Consider the following 17,188-nt stretch of genomic DNA (forward strand, 5'->3'; position numbering starts at 1 on the left):
GAAGTGTGAGAGACGTCTTGGTGGAAAGAAAGCACTCATTCTTTAAACATGTTTTTGATGATACCCAGTATCAAAAATCTTGAAACTAACTGGCCTTCATTTTTTTCATTTAAATCCTTTTACATTATGCATACCAGCCCTAGTGCCCCAGAATGTTATAAGAGGATACACAATGAGTATGTATGTACACACACACATTTAAATAGTGTTTTTTTACTGTTTGAAGGAAATAAGATCACTGTTTCTCATTCTTTACTCCCATTATTGCTTCCGATCAATTTCCTTTATGGTCTAGTGTTGCCTTATTTTTGGCCTCCCAGTGTGACGCTACTAGGAGACGGTTGATAATTCAGGTACTCCGACTATGCTATATTCATTACCTGATGTTTTATGTAGGATTGTGGGGAAGGAAGAGAAAAAAAGATAATGATTGTTTTGTATTAGTTCAAAAGTTTGTACGTATTAAAACAACTTACTGAAAGGCAGTTTGGTTAAGATAAGGTCTCTCTGGAATGTTATTGGCTGTTTAAAAAAAAAAAAAAAAAGGAGATCTTGTTACCAAAGCTTTGCTGTTTAAATGTGTGAGTCCCACTAAAACTAATTTATTGGGCCAGGCCCTATACTCAGATACACAGATGATCCACGTAAACAAACAGAAAAGCAAGAAAACCCTCTTTGTGTTTGTTACCTAATGGCCTGATCTTCAGTTTATTGGGCTGGTTGATTGATGTTTGAGTGCCGGTAGCTAAGGAGATCTTCAAAGTGATCCCTGGTGAAGGCTAGTTTGGTTCCTAAGACAACTCTAGATCAATAGAATTCCTCTGCTTTGTAGTCAACCATTTCAGTCATATTAAGGACCAAATCAAAGCAACTCTGCAATTTCATCAAATACTCAGCAATCTACCGGAAAATGGTGTATTCTGTCATCTGTATAGACCCATTTAAAGAATGACGGCAAACCAGAAAAAGGACTTTTACTGAGGAGTGCTATTTGAAGAAAGTTGTACAAGATGCTATGGGAATTTTCCAAAAAAAAAAAAAAAAAAAAGGGAAGTGTCTGTAGCTTTGTAAGTAGTCACAAAAACAGGTGTTAAAATTTTAATATCTCGTTTACTTCAAAAGGACGTGCTCTTTTAAAGCACGTCTATGCATCTATGTTGACACCATTGCTGGGTAGAGCTTTTCTAATTTTTTTTTTTTTTTACCACGGTTAAAAACCAGTCACAGGTGATATTTCATGCAATTCATAGTTTTTATATATTTTAGACAACTCAGAAGTATTGATTAATATTACAAGGCTTTATCTACTGGCATTTTTATACTATAGGTGGAAGTTAAATGGAACAGATGTTGACATTGGTATGGATTTCCGCTACAGTGTTGTTGAAGGCAGCTTGTTGATCAGTAACCCCAATAAAACCCAAGATGCTGGAACGTACCAGTGCAGAGCAACAAACTCGTTTGGAACAATTGTTAGCAGAGAAGCAAAGCTTCAGTTTGCTTGTAAGTAGCAATTATATCCTGCTCCAAATGTGACTTTGAGTTTTTGTGCCTTGTACCAATCAGCCTTTAAAACAGTTTATCTTAAAAAACCAAACAGATTTTAATTTGTCATGTTGATCTTCTTTACCCTTTTTTCATATTTGCAAAATATCTTTCATTGTAGGGTAAACTGTAAATCTGAATGGGAAGATGTATTCTTCTGCTTTTATAAGGGTTGAGATAGTTTGACTGTATGATAATTTGGTTATATGATGCTCTATACACATAAATTCACATACACTCAAATTTACATACATATAAGTTTACATGTACAACAAATTACACGCACATACACCCACACACATTTTAAAGCGAGTGTGTATAAGCAAGCAGTTGAATTGCCAGTAAGTTAATAGTCAATGTGACAAGCGATTTAGCCATAAAGCTCACAGTTGGAAAAGAAAAAAGCTTGGTAGTCTCTTAATCCTATAATTCTCTAATACTTTTTCTTATTTGAAGGAAAAGGAAAATTTTAAAAGCAACTACAGAAAACAAAAAGTAGAGGCAATCAAAGCTTTACCTTTTATATTTCTGGTTTAGAACATTTAAAAAACAAATTGCTATCTCTTAAGACTACCAGCTAATGAAAGTTCATGAGCATGTGAAAGATAGTGGAATTTAGAAATAGCAAGTTGAAAATAAAATCCACAGGCAAAAGCAGTAAGTACACATTTGAGTATAGACACCTTGGAGGATTGATGTTCAGCTGTATTTTTAAGGGTTTATGTATTTGCCTATGATTATATATTTCCTCGTGTAAAATCCCAACTCATATAGCAGTGCATGAATGTCAAAGCTTTCCTAATTACAAAGTCTGTTGGCAGTAACACTGTAGGATATTCTCATTAACAAAATCCTCTCCAGAAACTCAATATCAAATATACCTAATATTCAGTACTTAATTTCTTATTGCTGTTTGGTGGCATTTTTATTAGTTGAGAAATGACTTTTCTAAGTATTAGGTATATATGGGATACCAGGCTTATTTTCTTTGTGAATGTCTTCTGCAGTAGTCTTCCAAATAATCTAAGGTGAGAGAAAAATAGGAGGATATGTCTGATTGAGTGCTACAGAACCAAAGTGTTTATTTCTTTTGGTTTAACACAAATGTGGTATCTATATTTTTAACAAATAGATTTTGTTGGATTCATTTTAGAAAATAATCATAGACTCTCAGAGTAGGGAAATCTCTGTATTCAATTACTCTTGTACTTCATCGATTTTTGGATTTCACAGCGTAGGAAATTTTTTTAAAAACAGTAACAATAACAGCAACAGAAAAGAGATTAACATAGCATTAACAACCTTTTGCTTTTCTAATTTATGACATTTAAAAAACAAATTACTAACTCTTAAGGCTCTCCTTTTGTAGAAGTCCAGGCATTTCTACTACTAAAAATATTGGAAAGATAGAATCTCATATGCAGGGATAGCCATTTAAATACAATAGTTTAGCCAAAGTAAAAGCTCTACCACTCGTTTTGTGGTTGAGGTGCCTGAGTTTGGAATCCACCCTGCTTATCCCACTTCTTGTGCCTAACATCCTGCCACCCTCAGAATCGTCAGCTGATAAGCATTCAGCTTGAAAAATTCTGAAGGTAGAGAGCTCACCTTTTCATCACAAAGCATCCTGACCCGTGATTGCTGTAGTTGTTCAAAAACACAAAAACAAGAACAATATCTCTTCCTTAAAATTGAGCTAAGTATCTAAATCTCTATCACCTTCACTCCCAGTGCTTACTCTATGATCTGGTTAGGTTCAGACACGTGAAAATATGTTCATGTCCCTTGTCCCATAATTCTTTTCTTCTCCAGGTACTCAATCCACAACCATCTTCTTCACAACACAGTTTTATTCAATTATCTATTAAACTCTGACCCTATAGAAATGTACCCAACTCTATGCCTGTGCCTTGACCTTGCAGAGGACAGTGGGAACAGTAGTATCCCATGATGTGAGCTTCTCTTTTGATGAATGGGGCTGACATTGATATTCACTTTTTTTTAAACCCCAGGTCTCATATTTCAACTTTTTTCATATAAAATTAGAGGATTGATTTTTCATGAATGGCTATTAATCCAGAGCTACCCAATTGTGTTATTTTATTACCTAAATCCAGAATTTTACATTTACTCCTATTAAATTCACCTTCTGAGTTGTGACCCTTTGTTCCATCACAGTTGAAATTGTTTTAAATCTTTTTTTTAAATCTGACATATTGATTATCCTTTTACTTCAGTGTCAGCAGAAAATGTGATAAGCGTGTGTCCATTCAAATAATTGATACAAAATGTTGACCGGGACAGGGCAGCCTGCCAGTAGAGAATGTCCAATAAAATGAGATTAAATTTATAAATCAATATCCTTCACCTACTCATGTTCAATTAGCTACAAATTTACCCATACATACTATACTTGAATCCCAGTTTCTCCTACTTGTTCTTAGAATAATGAGACTCTTTGCCAAACGCCTTGCTGAAATCAAGATGTACAATTTCTACAACATCCGCTTGTACCTGGTCTCTGTGAATCTTGTCTAGATCTTCCTTAACCATTTATCATAAAACATCCAGAGTAATCTTTTAAACATGTAAATGAGATCATTCCACTTCCCCACTTTATGCCTTCTACTGCACTTAGACTAAATCTCAGATTCACTACCATGGTCTTGTTTTCATTTCTCAAAAATTACAAACTATCTTTTGCGCCAGTCCTTGATACTTTCACTCCCTCTGCCTTATTTGCTTTTCTCCTGATCTTTCACATGCTCACCTCCTATGATCCTTAGTTCTCAATTTAGGTGTGACCTCCTAACAGAAAGTTTCCATATCACCATGTCTAACCTAAGAAGCAATTCCTTCCATTTCTTCTCCTGTCTTCTGCCTACCTTTCTGTTGCCCTCTACTTTTCTACATAACAACATCGTTTTCAAACATTAGGACTCACTATGATCTGGAATGATTTTGTGTATTTCTTTTTTCTCATTATTTGACTTCTATGATAGAATCTAAGTTCTAACAGAGGTGAGACTATCGTCCATCCTTATATCTCCAGAGTCTAGAATAATTTATATGTAGGAATAAACAAATTCCTTTATTAATTGCCTATTCAGTGACACAACAAAGAAAATATATGTATAAAGTTATTTTGGGGGAGGATGTATTTTTTTTAGTAAACCCGCACCCTTTCTATTCTAGTCATTTTCCGGAGTCTAGCATTTTGATCGTTAACATATAGTTTCTAGACCTTTCTTTTCTATCCTTTTTAAATTAAAAAAAAAAATAAAAGACATTGCCTCTATTCAAAAATCATTTTCAATTGGTTAGAATAAAATATTTTTCTTCAGTGATGTAAGGTGGAGCATGAAAATGACATCTTTTAAATGTTACCGAGTAATTGCTTTCTCCCAAGCATTTTCATAATCATTGAGGGAAAAAAATGTTGCCTTTTCACCGTACTTACTGCACTATAATACGCAAGTAAGAATATTTCTTCATTTTTAATCATATGATTTTATGGCTAAAACGGACCTTAAAGGTTTCCTGGCCTGTATCTTTAAAAGAAAAATTAAATTGAAGATTGAAGTAACTGAATTACTTGTTATTTACATAATTAATAAGTGAGAACCAAGGAATGGCAGCTTCAGCTCCTAATCCAGGGTACCTTGATTTGTGTCTACGTTAGAGTCACTTTGATTTCTAAGAAAAAAAAATCCCTTCATCTTTATCTAACATGTTACACCTTCAAATCTCATTTACATACCTTCTGTAATTTTATCCACAGGACAATTTTATAAGGTAGACATCATTTATGATTTATTTTAAAAATATTTTCATACTGCTTTTGTAGACAGAATTTGATAATCTCTTGTATTTAGCATTTAAAAAATGAATTAATTCACATAAGCAAAAAATCTAATTAATGGAGCTGATGCCTCTAAGAAACCCCGCTTTTCTTGGGACAGAAAACTTTCCTTGATTAAACAGGCATAGCATAACTGAAGTCACTCTTGATGAGGTGTGGACATTTTCATGAGCATAGAGTATTGTAATGTAATTTGGAGCACATTGTGTTTTCAGTCCCCTTGCAATATTAAGCCAGGGTCAATCACTTCTCTTTCTGTCACTTAGCCTGTTGCTAAGAGTAGACTGCCAATGCCCCTTCTACCCTCTAGTCCTACTGTTTCACCTTGGACTAGCAGACTTGATTGATTGATTTACCAGGGTCTACCCAGTGCCTGGCATTTAGTAAACTTGCAATAATAGTTGTTGAATAAATGAATAAGTTATAAGGATTGGATGTTAAAGTCATCAGGCCATGTTTGGGGTATGAGTTGAACCACTGCATTTAAGGACTTTCTGGCAGTCCTTCGGAGGTAGATGCAAGTATTTCCACCTTGAGTTTGTGTAGAAGACAATTGACATCCTACTTCCAGATAAGGGTATGTGTTGGGGCATCATATGTTAAAATATGCCATCAAAGTTTACTTGTATCCTGAAAACCTGGCGTGAGAGTATATATAGCTTCAATGAAGTGTTTAGGAATAGCTTTCCTTTAACCTCCCCTTCTCACAAGGGGTAAAGCAAGTTGAGTGTTCTTTAACTCTTACGTAGGTACCAGAATCAGAAGATAAGGCCAGGAGTAGAAGGAATTGCAGTTCATTACTTTCACTGCTTCATGGTGGGGATTTTTTCAGAGGGTGTGTCTATACAGAATGAAGTGCTACAGCTCTGTCACACTACCTACCCACTTCCCAGCCAAGCATCCCAATCCAAATCTGCTTGAGAATCACCTTACACAATTAGGCAACAGGGCAATTTTGTTCACTGACATATAGATGTGGATTTTTTTAAGTAAGTTGTAATCTACACTTACACGCATATAAAATACCCGTCACTATTTTAAAAATTTGTGAATGTGGGCTTGAGAAACTGAGATACTATATTGCCTAAGTTTAGATAGAATAGAATGTTGTCCATTGCTTATTCCACTTTATGTGTCTTAGAATGTTGCTAGAACTGAGATATCTCATCAGAGCCCTAGAGATAACCATACTTCTCCCTTAGGGTGTTATGAAGATTAAATTATAAAGCATATGCAAAAGCCCAGAATAATTCCTAGCATGAGAAAATGATGAAAAAGCTGCTTCTGTATTTTCCTTCTGTCTTTTCTTCTCTTCCCCTCTTTTCCCCTCCTTTTTCTGTCTTTTTAAAATAAGAATAATAACTAACCTTTATTAACCACTTAGGTATAGGGGGTAAGAGCACAAGCCCTGGAGTTAGATTCCCTGGGTTGAAATTCAATTTATCCTGTAACCCTGTGACCTGGGACAAGGTCCTTCTCTCTGCCTCAGTTTCTCTATCCATAAAATAGGGTTAATAACTCTACCTCCTTTATTGTGAAGATCACATAAATTAATATTGCCTAAAATTCCTAGATCATTGTCTGGCACACATTAGGGGTTAATAAATGTTAGCTATTGTTATAATTTTTATTATGTTTTGATTGCTCTAGGTCGGAGATTAGGCTAAGCACTTTGGAAGCATTATCCCATTTAGGTCTCAACATAACCCAAGGAAGTATAGGCATTATTTTTCTTCATAGGTAAAGAATCTGCAGATTAGTGAAATGAGATAATTTTCACGAAGGGTGCAGTGGAAGGGAGAGGACCCAGCAGAGGAATCTGGCTACCTGACTTTTGAGCACATGCTCATTACATGGCATTTGACATGCATAGTTCCCTCATGACAGCTAAAACTACACTTTCCTCATAGAATTCATATTCGAACTATAGATTTGGGTGATTAATAAAATGTTTCTTTTGTAGACACAAACTTGGATTTTTCAGTGTGTTTACAACCTTTCATATAGTACATCCATCATTAGTTTGTTTTTAATTTTTTAGTTGTAGGCTTCCTGATGCTGTCATAATGTTGATTTGCTGTTAATATCTAAAACCATAATGTTGTATATAACAATTATGCATACATTTGTGGCTCTAATTTTAATATAATTGGTTTCAGGTTCCATAATGAGAATAATTAATAACAGTATTTCTGCTCTAAAAGTTAATATGCAGATTTCCAGTTTATTGCTAGTAGGTTGTAAAACATTCTGAATATTGATATTTTATGATAAATAACTTTGAGTTGGCAAACTTTATATCCCCAAGCAGTAAATGACATGTTATTATAAGTTTTTTTACTCCTGTATTATTCCTCCCCCACATGTGAAAAAGATGTACTTTAAATGTAGATTGTTAAGAAGAGCTTCCAAGAGACTAATCCAGTAACTCCAGATTTTAGCCTGTCAAACTGATTGCTTCATAAACATTGTTTGGGGCCTTCTTCCTGGAAGAAGTTCAGCTGTTTTATAACAGTTCAGATCTTCAAAACAGAAGACTTAATACTACTCATCTCCTGCTGGGGATGACTATAATTCATACATAAGTACCTCCAAATTGCTTACGGTAAAATTAAATCGCTTAACAAAATCAAGTCTCCTGCCTGCTGGAGGGAAACTGGCATGGTCTTGGCTGTGGGCAAGGTGGTGTTCTTTTGAAGGAAGCGATGGATATGCTTATCTCTGTTGGTACCTCGCATGAGGTGGGAAAAGAAACTAGATCGGTACACTCTATTCAAACCCTGCATATTTACCTCCTGAGCTTGTATTAAGAGGAAGGGAATAGAAGAGGAAAAGGAAGAAAAAAGAAGAAGGATGAAGATGGTAAATGAAAGGGAGCCTTAGGTGCAAAAACCACCCCATATTGGCCTTCTGTGACCTCTCTCTCTCTCCCTCTCTCTCTCTCCCTCTCTCTCTCTCCCTCTCTCTCTCTCTCTCTCTCTCTCTCTCTCTCTCTCTCTCTCTCTATATATATATATATATATATATATAAAGAACTCAATAAACCAATCCATTTTGAGATTAATTTTGGTTTATCAGTTATGTGCAGTCAACAATTTTTATGGTGAAAATATCACATTGATGAACAGTAGCTGATCAGATAACATCGTTGAAAAAGATGTTTCTTATGGGTACTAAAGTAAGCCTTGTCTGAGTTCTCCTTAACTTAGGTACCCTCTGACAATTGTGGTGATGATGGTAATAAAGATTAATATATTAAATTTTGAATGTTTTACTGTACTCCAGCTGGGGCTTTTGGCAACCTGGTTTTTGAGTCTTGATCATTGCAGTTATTCACAGTAAATTTCAAATTTCATTGCTTTTAATGTTTAGTTAGTTTACCTTTCATAGCCAAAGAATAAAATGTGCAATCAGAGCAATAACTGGGAGTTTGATAGATGGCCAAACTCAGGACTGACTTGACTGATCTTTAATTAGGAAGGCTGCTTAAATAGGCAGACTTATGTTTCTGAGCAATAAAATGTTGATGGATGACTGTTTGGATAAATAATTTGTGGATATTTAGATCAATTAAAACGTGATCAACTAAGAAGTATTTGAATTGCAAAGCTGCTAACATTTATCAATGGAGGGCTTTGATCCTCCATAAAAGAATTAAAATTTTCTCATTTGAATAGTTAGAAGAATTCAAACCAAAACTTGCTGAGTTTCTGAAATAATGTTTTTAGTAGGTATTGTCTGCCACTTACCATAGTACTAAAAAGAATGCTGGTGACAATTGGTGTCTGTTGAAAATTTCATAATGCAGAACTAGTTAGTACATAGGTGTGCTGTTGGTTCTTAGTGATGTGGGTGGTTGTGAGATGTGGTACAAAGAATTGAAATTCACAAGTGCACAGCATTATTCTCACTTGTATTTTTTTTTCTGTCTCTTCCACAAAACCTGTTAATGTACAGATGCTAGTTAGTTGTAGCTATTCATTTATTAGGTATATTTCCTTCAGTCATGCCACAGTCCAGTTTAGGGTCTGACAAAGAGCAGTTCATGACTAAATCAATGAAGTATAGAGAATTTTTTAAAATTCAGGAGCATTCTAAGAATACAGTACACATTAAAATTGGCAACCAGGACCAGATAGGTATTCATATAGGCTTGATGAGTCAGGGCTTTAAAAGAAATCACCAAGTTAAAAACAATTAACACTTCGTATCTTTTTTTTTTAAGTAATGTTACTAAAATATCATCCCTTTTTGTTTTATTGTTTTGAATAATTCAGTCACTAAATATTAAAATAATTTTGTTTGATTGTTTTTCAAGTTTAGTTTTTAGACAGTGAGGATCAAGTCTGACCATCACCGCGCTGTAAGTTTGAAGTTTTGGTCTACCATCAGTTAGGTGTCACCAGTTAGTTGAAAGAGGGAGCAGTTTTTGAATGGGAGAAGGTATCAACCTAGAGAACACTCATCATATCTCATTCTTTTCAAGAGTTTTTATGTGAGAGATTATGGTTCAAATTCAGACTCCAATTGACCACCTGTAGTGGTTAGAATCATAATTTACCACAAGATACAACCACCTAGAACCTGTCAACGGGAAGACTTTGTTGGCAAAAATGGAAAACGCTTTGGAAAATTGCATTATACCAAGAGGCAACGAATGATGAGTGAAAACGCAGTTGTGGAACAAATTGGAAAAACAGGTCTTTAGAGATGTAATTAAATGAAAGATCTCGAGATATCCAGAGTTAAGCATTTGGACCCTAAATCCCATGGCAAGGTCCTTGCCCAGGTGTTGGTGGTATCGTGGTTAGCATAGCTGCCTTTCATGGCAAGGACCTTTCAAGAGACAAAAGAGGAGAAGACACACAGAGGAGAAGGCACTGTGACCATGGAGGCAGAGGTTGGAGAGAAGAAGCCAAGGGGCACCAAGGATTGCCAATGGCCATCGTAAGCTGGAAGAGCCCAGGGAGGATTCTCCCATAGAGCCTTCGCAGTGAACACAGCCCTGCCGACACCTTGATTTCAGACTAATAGCTTTCAGAATGCGAGAGAATAGGTTTCTTTTGTTTAAAGCCACCAAATTTGTGGTAACTTGTTTATGGCCACGGTAGGAAACTAGTAGACCAACATATGCACAGCTCTTTTCTTTCCTGACCACCTTCATCAAGGAAAAAATAAAACCACCTAGGAGTGAGACCGAGGTCAGGTACTTTTGTAACTGAACTGTATTAGGAAGCAAAGTACTGAGAGGGACGGCCTTGATTAAATGTGGAATAATCTGGGCAAGTTTTGTGTCACGCTTTGTATTTTCCTCTGGGGAGCATAAAAGGGGTTTTAATCTTTGTGTAGTATGATTTGATGAAATACTGGAAAAAGATAGTACTCTGCAGAAGTTCAGAGTAAGCTTTTCTTTTCGCCAGCACGTTTCTGCCCATCTCTTGGAATAGTCCGGTATAGGCTTTCTCTAAAATAGGTGGAGTTGGCCCTTTCTCCATAGTGTAATGATTTGAAGTGATTCTGAGTTGTTTTTTGGCCCCAAGACCCTCTCTCTGGACTTCTTTTTTCTAGGTCATTTTCCCTGAATTTGACCTTTTTGTCTGGCACTCGAAAGTCTTAGGAACTAGCTATTATCACATTTAGAGTATCTGACCAACCTGTGTGTGTTAACAGTTCTACTATGGTCTCTCATGCATTGTTACGATTCGTGTTATGACATTTCTAGCTGCAGAAAGAAGCCCCTGTGCTATCGAGGGCCCGATTCTGCTGTCTTCCCAATCAGCACCTTTCACTGAGTAGCCTCTAATCGGAACAAGCCAGTTGGCTCCTCGTGGACGTGTATTTTATGCACCACGCTGGCTGGTTTTTACTTCACGGCTGTAATATGTGGTCCCTGGAGAGAACAAATGCTTTAGGGTTCAGAGGTTAAGTCTGAAACTCAGGGACATCATGATAAGGTGTGTGTGCGTGTGTGTGTGAGTTCATGTGTGTGTGAGTGTGTGTCAGTGTGTCTGTGTTTTTCCAAGAGCTGAATTATTCTGTTAGACATTTAACCAGAGATGAAATTCTGTGCTAGCCGCTAAACCCTTGACGGATGGTGCTGCCAGTCAGTAATCTATCCCTGATGTGTGTATTTAGGGTACACACTAATGATATTTACAGTGTTGATCTGCTGCAGAATATTTGCATTGTTGTATATCTTTAGCGTTTCAAATTTGTTTGTTTTTTCCTTCATAGCATTTACTTCTCTCCCACCCCAAATTCAATGCAGTCTTGTGCTGTGAGCAGTCTGTTAGCTTGACCTCATAAAGTTTAGTTTAATTATGCCGTATAGACTATCTTTTAAGTAGCCCAGATTTATTTAATAGAGGTTAGGGGATGTGAGGGAGTCAACAAATGGATTTTCTTAATTTTAAGTTCAGCGTTTACTTTCTCCTATTGTATTCAAACGTTACCACCCAGAGGGCAGGTACTTATGAATAGGTGCTGAATAAATCCTTGTGGAATAAATTAAGCTGAATGAGTATATGAATCAGCCCATGTTAAAAATATAAGAGAAACAGAAATGCCTTGGCCTTTACTACCCTATGAGGTACTGTTTCCTCTAAAATAGTCTGTTTCCCTGAACTGAGTACTTTTTTTTTTAGTGTTTCTCTTTTAAAAACAAAATTCATTAAAGTGTTGCCTCTGACTTCCAGTACCATCTTTTTTTAGTAACAGTTTTATTAAGATATGTCACATACTATATAATTCAACAGTTTAAGATGTACAATTTAGTTAGTTTTTAACCTATTCACAAAGTTGTATAACCATCACCACTGTCTAGTTTCAGAGCAGTTTCATCATTCTAAAAAGAATCCCTGTACTCATTAACAGTCATTCCTCATTCCACCCGGCACCGGACAACCACTAACCTAATTTCTGTCTCTGTGAATTTGCCCATTCTGGCCATTTCATATAAGTGGTATCATGCAGTATGTGGCCTTTTGTGCCTTATTTCACTTAGCATGATGTTAGCAGGGTTCATCTATGTTGTAGTTGTAACAGTACTTCATTTCTTTATATGGCCAAATAATAGGCCATTGTATGGAAAAATACCATTTTGTTTGTCCATTCACCAGTTGTTGGACATTTGGGTTGTTTCCACTTTTTGGCTGTTCTGAGTAATCCTGCTGTAAACATTGATTTACAGGTTTTTCAATGTGGACACATGTTTTTATTTCTTTCAGGTATCTTCCTAGGAATGGAATTGCTAGGTCAAATGGTAACGAGTTGTATGTTAACATTTTGAGCAACTGCCAAACTATTTTCTAAATTGGCTGTGTCATTTTATAATCTACTAACAGTGTATGAGGGTCCCAGTCTCTGCATATCCTTACCAACACTTGTTATTGCCTGTCTTTTTTATTTTAGCTGTCATAGTGGGTGTGAAGTGGTATCTTACTCTGGTTTTAATTTGCATTTCTCTAACGGCTGATGATATTGAACAACTTATTATGTGTTTACTGACAATTGGTGACATTGTCTTTGGAGATATATATATTCAGATCTTATGCCTGTTTCTTAATTGGGCTATTTGGCTTTCCATTATTTTGCTGTAACATTACTTTATATATACTAGATACAAGTTCCTTATCAGATACATGATTTGCAAATACTTTCTCCAATTCTATATGTTGTCTTTTCAGTTCCTTAATGACGTCATTTCAACTACAAAAGTTTTCATTTTGATGAAGTCAATTTATCTGTTTTTTCTTTTGTTACACGTGCTTTTTTTGTTGTTTTAACGTCTTTATTGGAGTATAATTGCTTTACAGTGTTGTGTTAGTTTCTGCTGTATAACAAAGTGAATCAGCTATACATATACATACATCCCCATATCTCCTCCCTCTTGTGTCTCCCTCCCACCCTCCCTATCCCACCCCTCTAGGTGGACACAAAGCACCAAGCTGATCTCCCTGTGCTATGCGGCTGCTTCCCACTAGCTATCGATTTTACATTTGGTAGTGTATGTATGTCCATGCCACTCTCTCACTTCGTCCCAGCTTACCCTTCCCCCTCCCCGTGTCCTCAAGTCCGTTCTCTACGTCTGCGTCTTTATTCCTGTCCTGCCCCTAGGTTCTTCAGACCCATTTTTTTTTTTTAGATTCCATATATATGTGTTAGCATACGGTATTCACATTACACCAGTCAGAATGGCCATCATCAAAAAATCTACAAACAATAAGTGCTGGAGAGGGTGTGGAGAAAAGGGAACCCTCTTTCACTGTTGGTGGAAATGTAAATTAATACAGCCACTATGGATAACAGTATGGAGGTTCCTTAAAAAACTAAAAATAGAATTACCACATGACCCAGCAATCCCACTACTGGGCATATACCCTGAGAAAACCATAATTCAAAAAGAGTCATGTACCACAATGTTCATTGCAGCTCTATTTACAATAGCCAGGACATGGAAGCAACCTAAGTGTCCATCAGCAGATGAATGGATAAACAAGATGTGGCACATATATACAATGTTACATGTGCTTTTGACGTCATATCTAAGAAACCATTACTTAATCCAGAGTCACAAAAATTTACTCCTATGTTTTCTAATAAAAAGTTTTGTAGTTTTAGCTCTTGAGTTTAGGCCTGTGATCCATTTTGAGTTAATTTTTGGATATGTTGAAGTTGAGGTCCAACTTCATTCTTTTTAAATTTTTTCAAATGTATTCTTTTGCATGTGGATATCTGTTTGTCCCAGAACTGTTAATGAAAAAATGATTCTTTTTCCATTGAATGGTCGTGCACTCTTGTCAAAAATCAATTGACTCTAATAAGTATAAGAGTTAATTTCTACTCCATTGATCTATATGTCTGTTCTTATCCAGTACCACACTGTGTTGTTTACGGTAGCTTTATAGCAAGTTTTGAAATCAAGAAGTATCCATTAATAGTATCATAAGATCAAAGAAATATGACGCATATATCACATTAACTATAGACTCCATCTTACTTTCCTATAAACAAAGCACATTGCCCTTGGATGTGTTATATAAAGTTTAAAATCGATAAATTCTGAGCTATGTAATCTTAAATAACATCACATTTGAAGCCTTGACAACCTAATTTACTGGTTCCTCAAATTTGAGGAAGAACTCATTGTTTTTCTTACTCCTCAGAGTCTTAGTTCTGTTTTCCTCAACCTCTCAGACAAGAATGCTTGCGATTTCTTACGAACAATCACCATCTTACAGGCCAGGCAAGCTCTAAATCCACAGAGAAACAATTTTCTCTAAGGCATTGAAGTCCTAGGATAACTCCTGAATAAGCAACCAGACCATTTAACATAGGCCAGTGCCTCTCCACTTCTAACTCTTCCAAAAACTGTATGGAGGTAATTGGTGTATATTTGCACACCTTAAACGGTCCTTAGTGGGTTTTCTCAGAACAGAGAATACTATTGACCCAGCGTTTATTTTGAAATGTCAGTTTTCTTATCTCCACTAGAGTAATTTATAATAAGTGATTTATCCTAAATTTGCTTAGACCTTTCAATCCCCGTGTTGCCTTTGGACCTGACATTCTCTGTACCTACCACCGAAAGGCTGTGTCACCTTGAGGAAGTTTCCACACTCCTCTCAACACCAGTGTCCTCAGAAGAAGCATAATGGTAGTATTTTAGAGTTGTGAGAATGAAATATGCCAGGGAAATATCATTTGTATGTTTATCAACATGCCTTCACCTGTTCATGTACAGAATGTACATTAACACATGAATGCTGTGTTTTCTTATCTCCTTTGTCTACAAGTGCTCTGGTACTTCATCTGCAAATGCTCCGGTACTAGGGTGGTTTTGTCTGGTCCTCTCACTGGTCGGTATACACCCTCCAAATCCAGCTGTATTCATGTTTTTACATTTTACTCAGCATTAAACATGGTAGATGTTCCAAGGTTTCAAAAACAGTTAGCAATTGCTCTCTCTAAGATACTAAGCTTCATTATACTCTAAACAACCATTGATCCTGCATATAATTCAACCTCAGTAATCACAACCTGAGATTTCTGCTAAGTAATTATTTATACTATCAGGAAATTGTTAATCCTCCTGCATATTTGAAAAATGAAGTACCTTTGGGAAGTACCACCACATCATCCAAGTACATGTGTTGCAAAAAATTGAGTTATCAATATTCAGTGTGGAGATTTCCTTTGTGTATTTGTTTTTCTTTCTTTCCATAAATATTTAATGAATACCAACTAGGTAGTAAGTGCTGTGTTAGATGAGCAGGAGCACGTCAATGAACTAGACAAATGTGAAACTTACCTCCAGCAGGGAAGACAGATATTGGACAAGTAACCTCAAGGGTGGTGAGTATTAGGAAGGTTGAAGTCTAGATTTCTAAGGAACAAAGGACAGAATAAGCAGCAGCGGAGAGGGAATGGAGCGATGGCCTGAAAGTGGTGTTTGTTTATAAGATAGTTGGTTAGATAGTTGTTCAAGGAGAGGCAGAATGGAGGGGTACGGAGAAAAGAGCAAGGCATTTCAGCAGAGGAGAAAACATAGGCTGTATATGGCATTCATTAGGAAAGAAAACAGGACCCAGTCCCTCTTCTTAGAGTTCACATTCTAACAGGGGGCAGGGGGTGTTCATCAAGTAATTACACAAGAAGTATGTAATCATCCACTGAGGTAAATGGGAAAAAAATGGTTTTGGTACTTTGACATTTATAACAAACGAAGTGAACATAGACAGATGGTAATTTCCCCTGCGGAAGGGACTCTAATTGAGATCTGAAGGATATGTAAGGACTCAAGAGGAAGCATTTTCCAGACAGAAAATACAGGATGTGCAAAGGCACTGTGGTAGAATAGAATGTGGCACATTTAGGGGAATCAAAGAAGACCCACCTGTGTGGCTGGAGTACACAGAGCAGGAAGTGGTGAGTACAGCAGAGTAGAAGATGGTGGTAGGGAGTGAACAGAGTGAAGATTGTTTATTTATTCTGCATTTTACCTCAAGACCTTGAAGTATATCTGTTTACTGGCTAAAGATTAGGAAAATTCTCATATATGTGCTTCTGTAAAACATGCTCAGTGCCTTGAAATCTACATGATGTTCAGTACAGTGGGAGCTTTCTGTAAGTCCAATCATCAGTTCACACATCCCCAACCAACCACCTGTAATAACAACAGGAGCTAACAATTCTTACCTGATTTGCATGTGCCACGCAGTCAAATATGAACTCTCTCTTTTTTTAAAAATTATTTAATTATTTAATTATTTATTTATGGCTGTGTTGGGTCTTCGTTTCTGTGCAAGGGCTTTCTCTAGTTGCGGCAAGTGGGGGCCACTCTTCATCGCGGTGCGTGGGCCTATCACTATCGCGGCCTCTCTTGTTGCGGAGCACAGGCTCCAGACGCGCAGGCTCAGTAATTGTGGCTCACGGGCCTAGTTGCTCCGTGGCATGTGGGATCTTCCCAGACCAGGGCTCGAACCCGTGTCCCCTGCATTGGCAGGCAGATTCTCAACCACTGTGCCACCAGGGAAGCCCTGAATTCTCTTTTAATCCTATCTCAACTCTAGACACTGGTACTCTTGATATTCCCATTTTACAAAGGAGAGAGCAGAGGTATGAAAAAGTTAAATGACTTGCCAAAGTCCACTCAGCTAGGAAGTTGAAAGGCCAGGAGCAGATTCCAGGTTATTTGACTTCAGTACTTGCCTGATTCATCACTACACCATACTGTCTGTCTTTTATTTCTACTGCAGTGAAAATGCATCTCCATCAGAGGAA

At 36.7% G+C, this 17,188-nt stretch overlaps 1 protein-coding gene across 11 annotated transcripts in view; it reads left to right on the forward strand.

Annotated features, from left to right (window-relative positions):
• Window positions 1-17,188, forward strand: part of CNTN4 (contactin 4) — a 950,914-nt gene that overhangs the window by 645,968 nt on the left and 287,758 nt on the right. For all 11 annotated transcript variants that reach the window (XM_036869673.1, XM_036869675.1, XM_036869674.1 and 8 more), the window contains one exon: window positions 1,328-1,503. In XM_036869673.1, the coding sequence (XP_036725568.1) occupies window positions 1,328-1,503 (176 nt within the window). The remainder of the gene's footprint in view (window positions 1-1,327; window positions 1,504-17,188) is intronic.

The sequence above is a fragment of the Balaenoptera musculus genome, chromosome 11 (assembly GCF_009873245.2).
Source record: "Balaenoptera musculus isolate JJ_BM4_2016_0621 chromosome 11, mBalMus1.pri.v3, whole genome shotgun sequence".
NCBI lineage: Eukaryota > Metazoa > Chordata > Mammalia > Artiodactyla > Balaenopteridae > Balaenoptera > Balaenoptera musculus.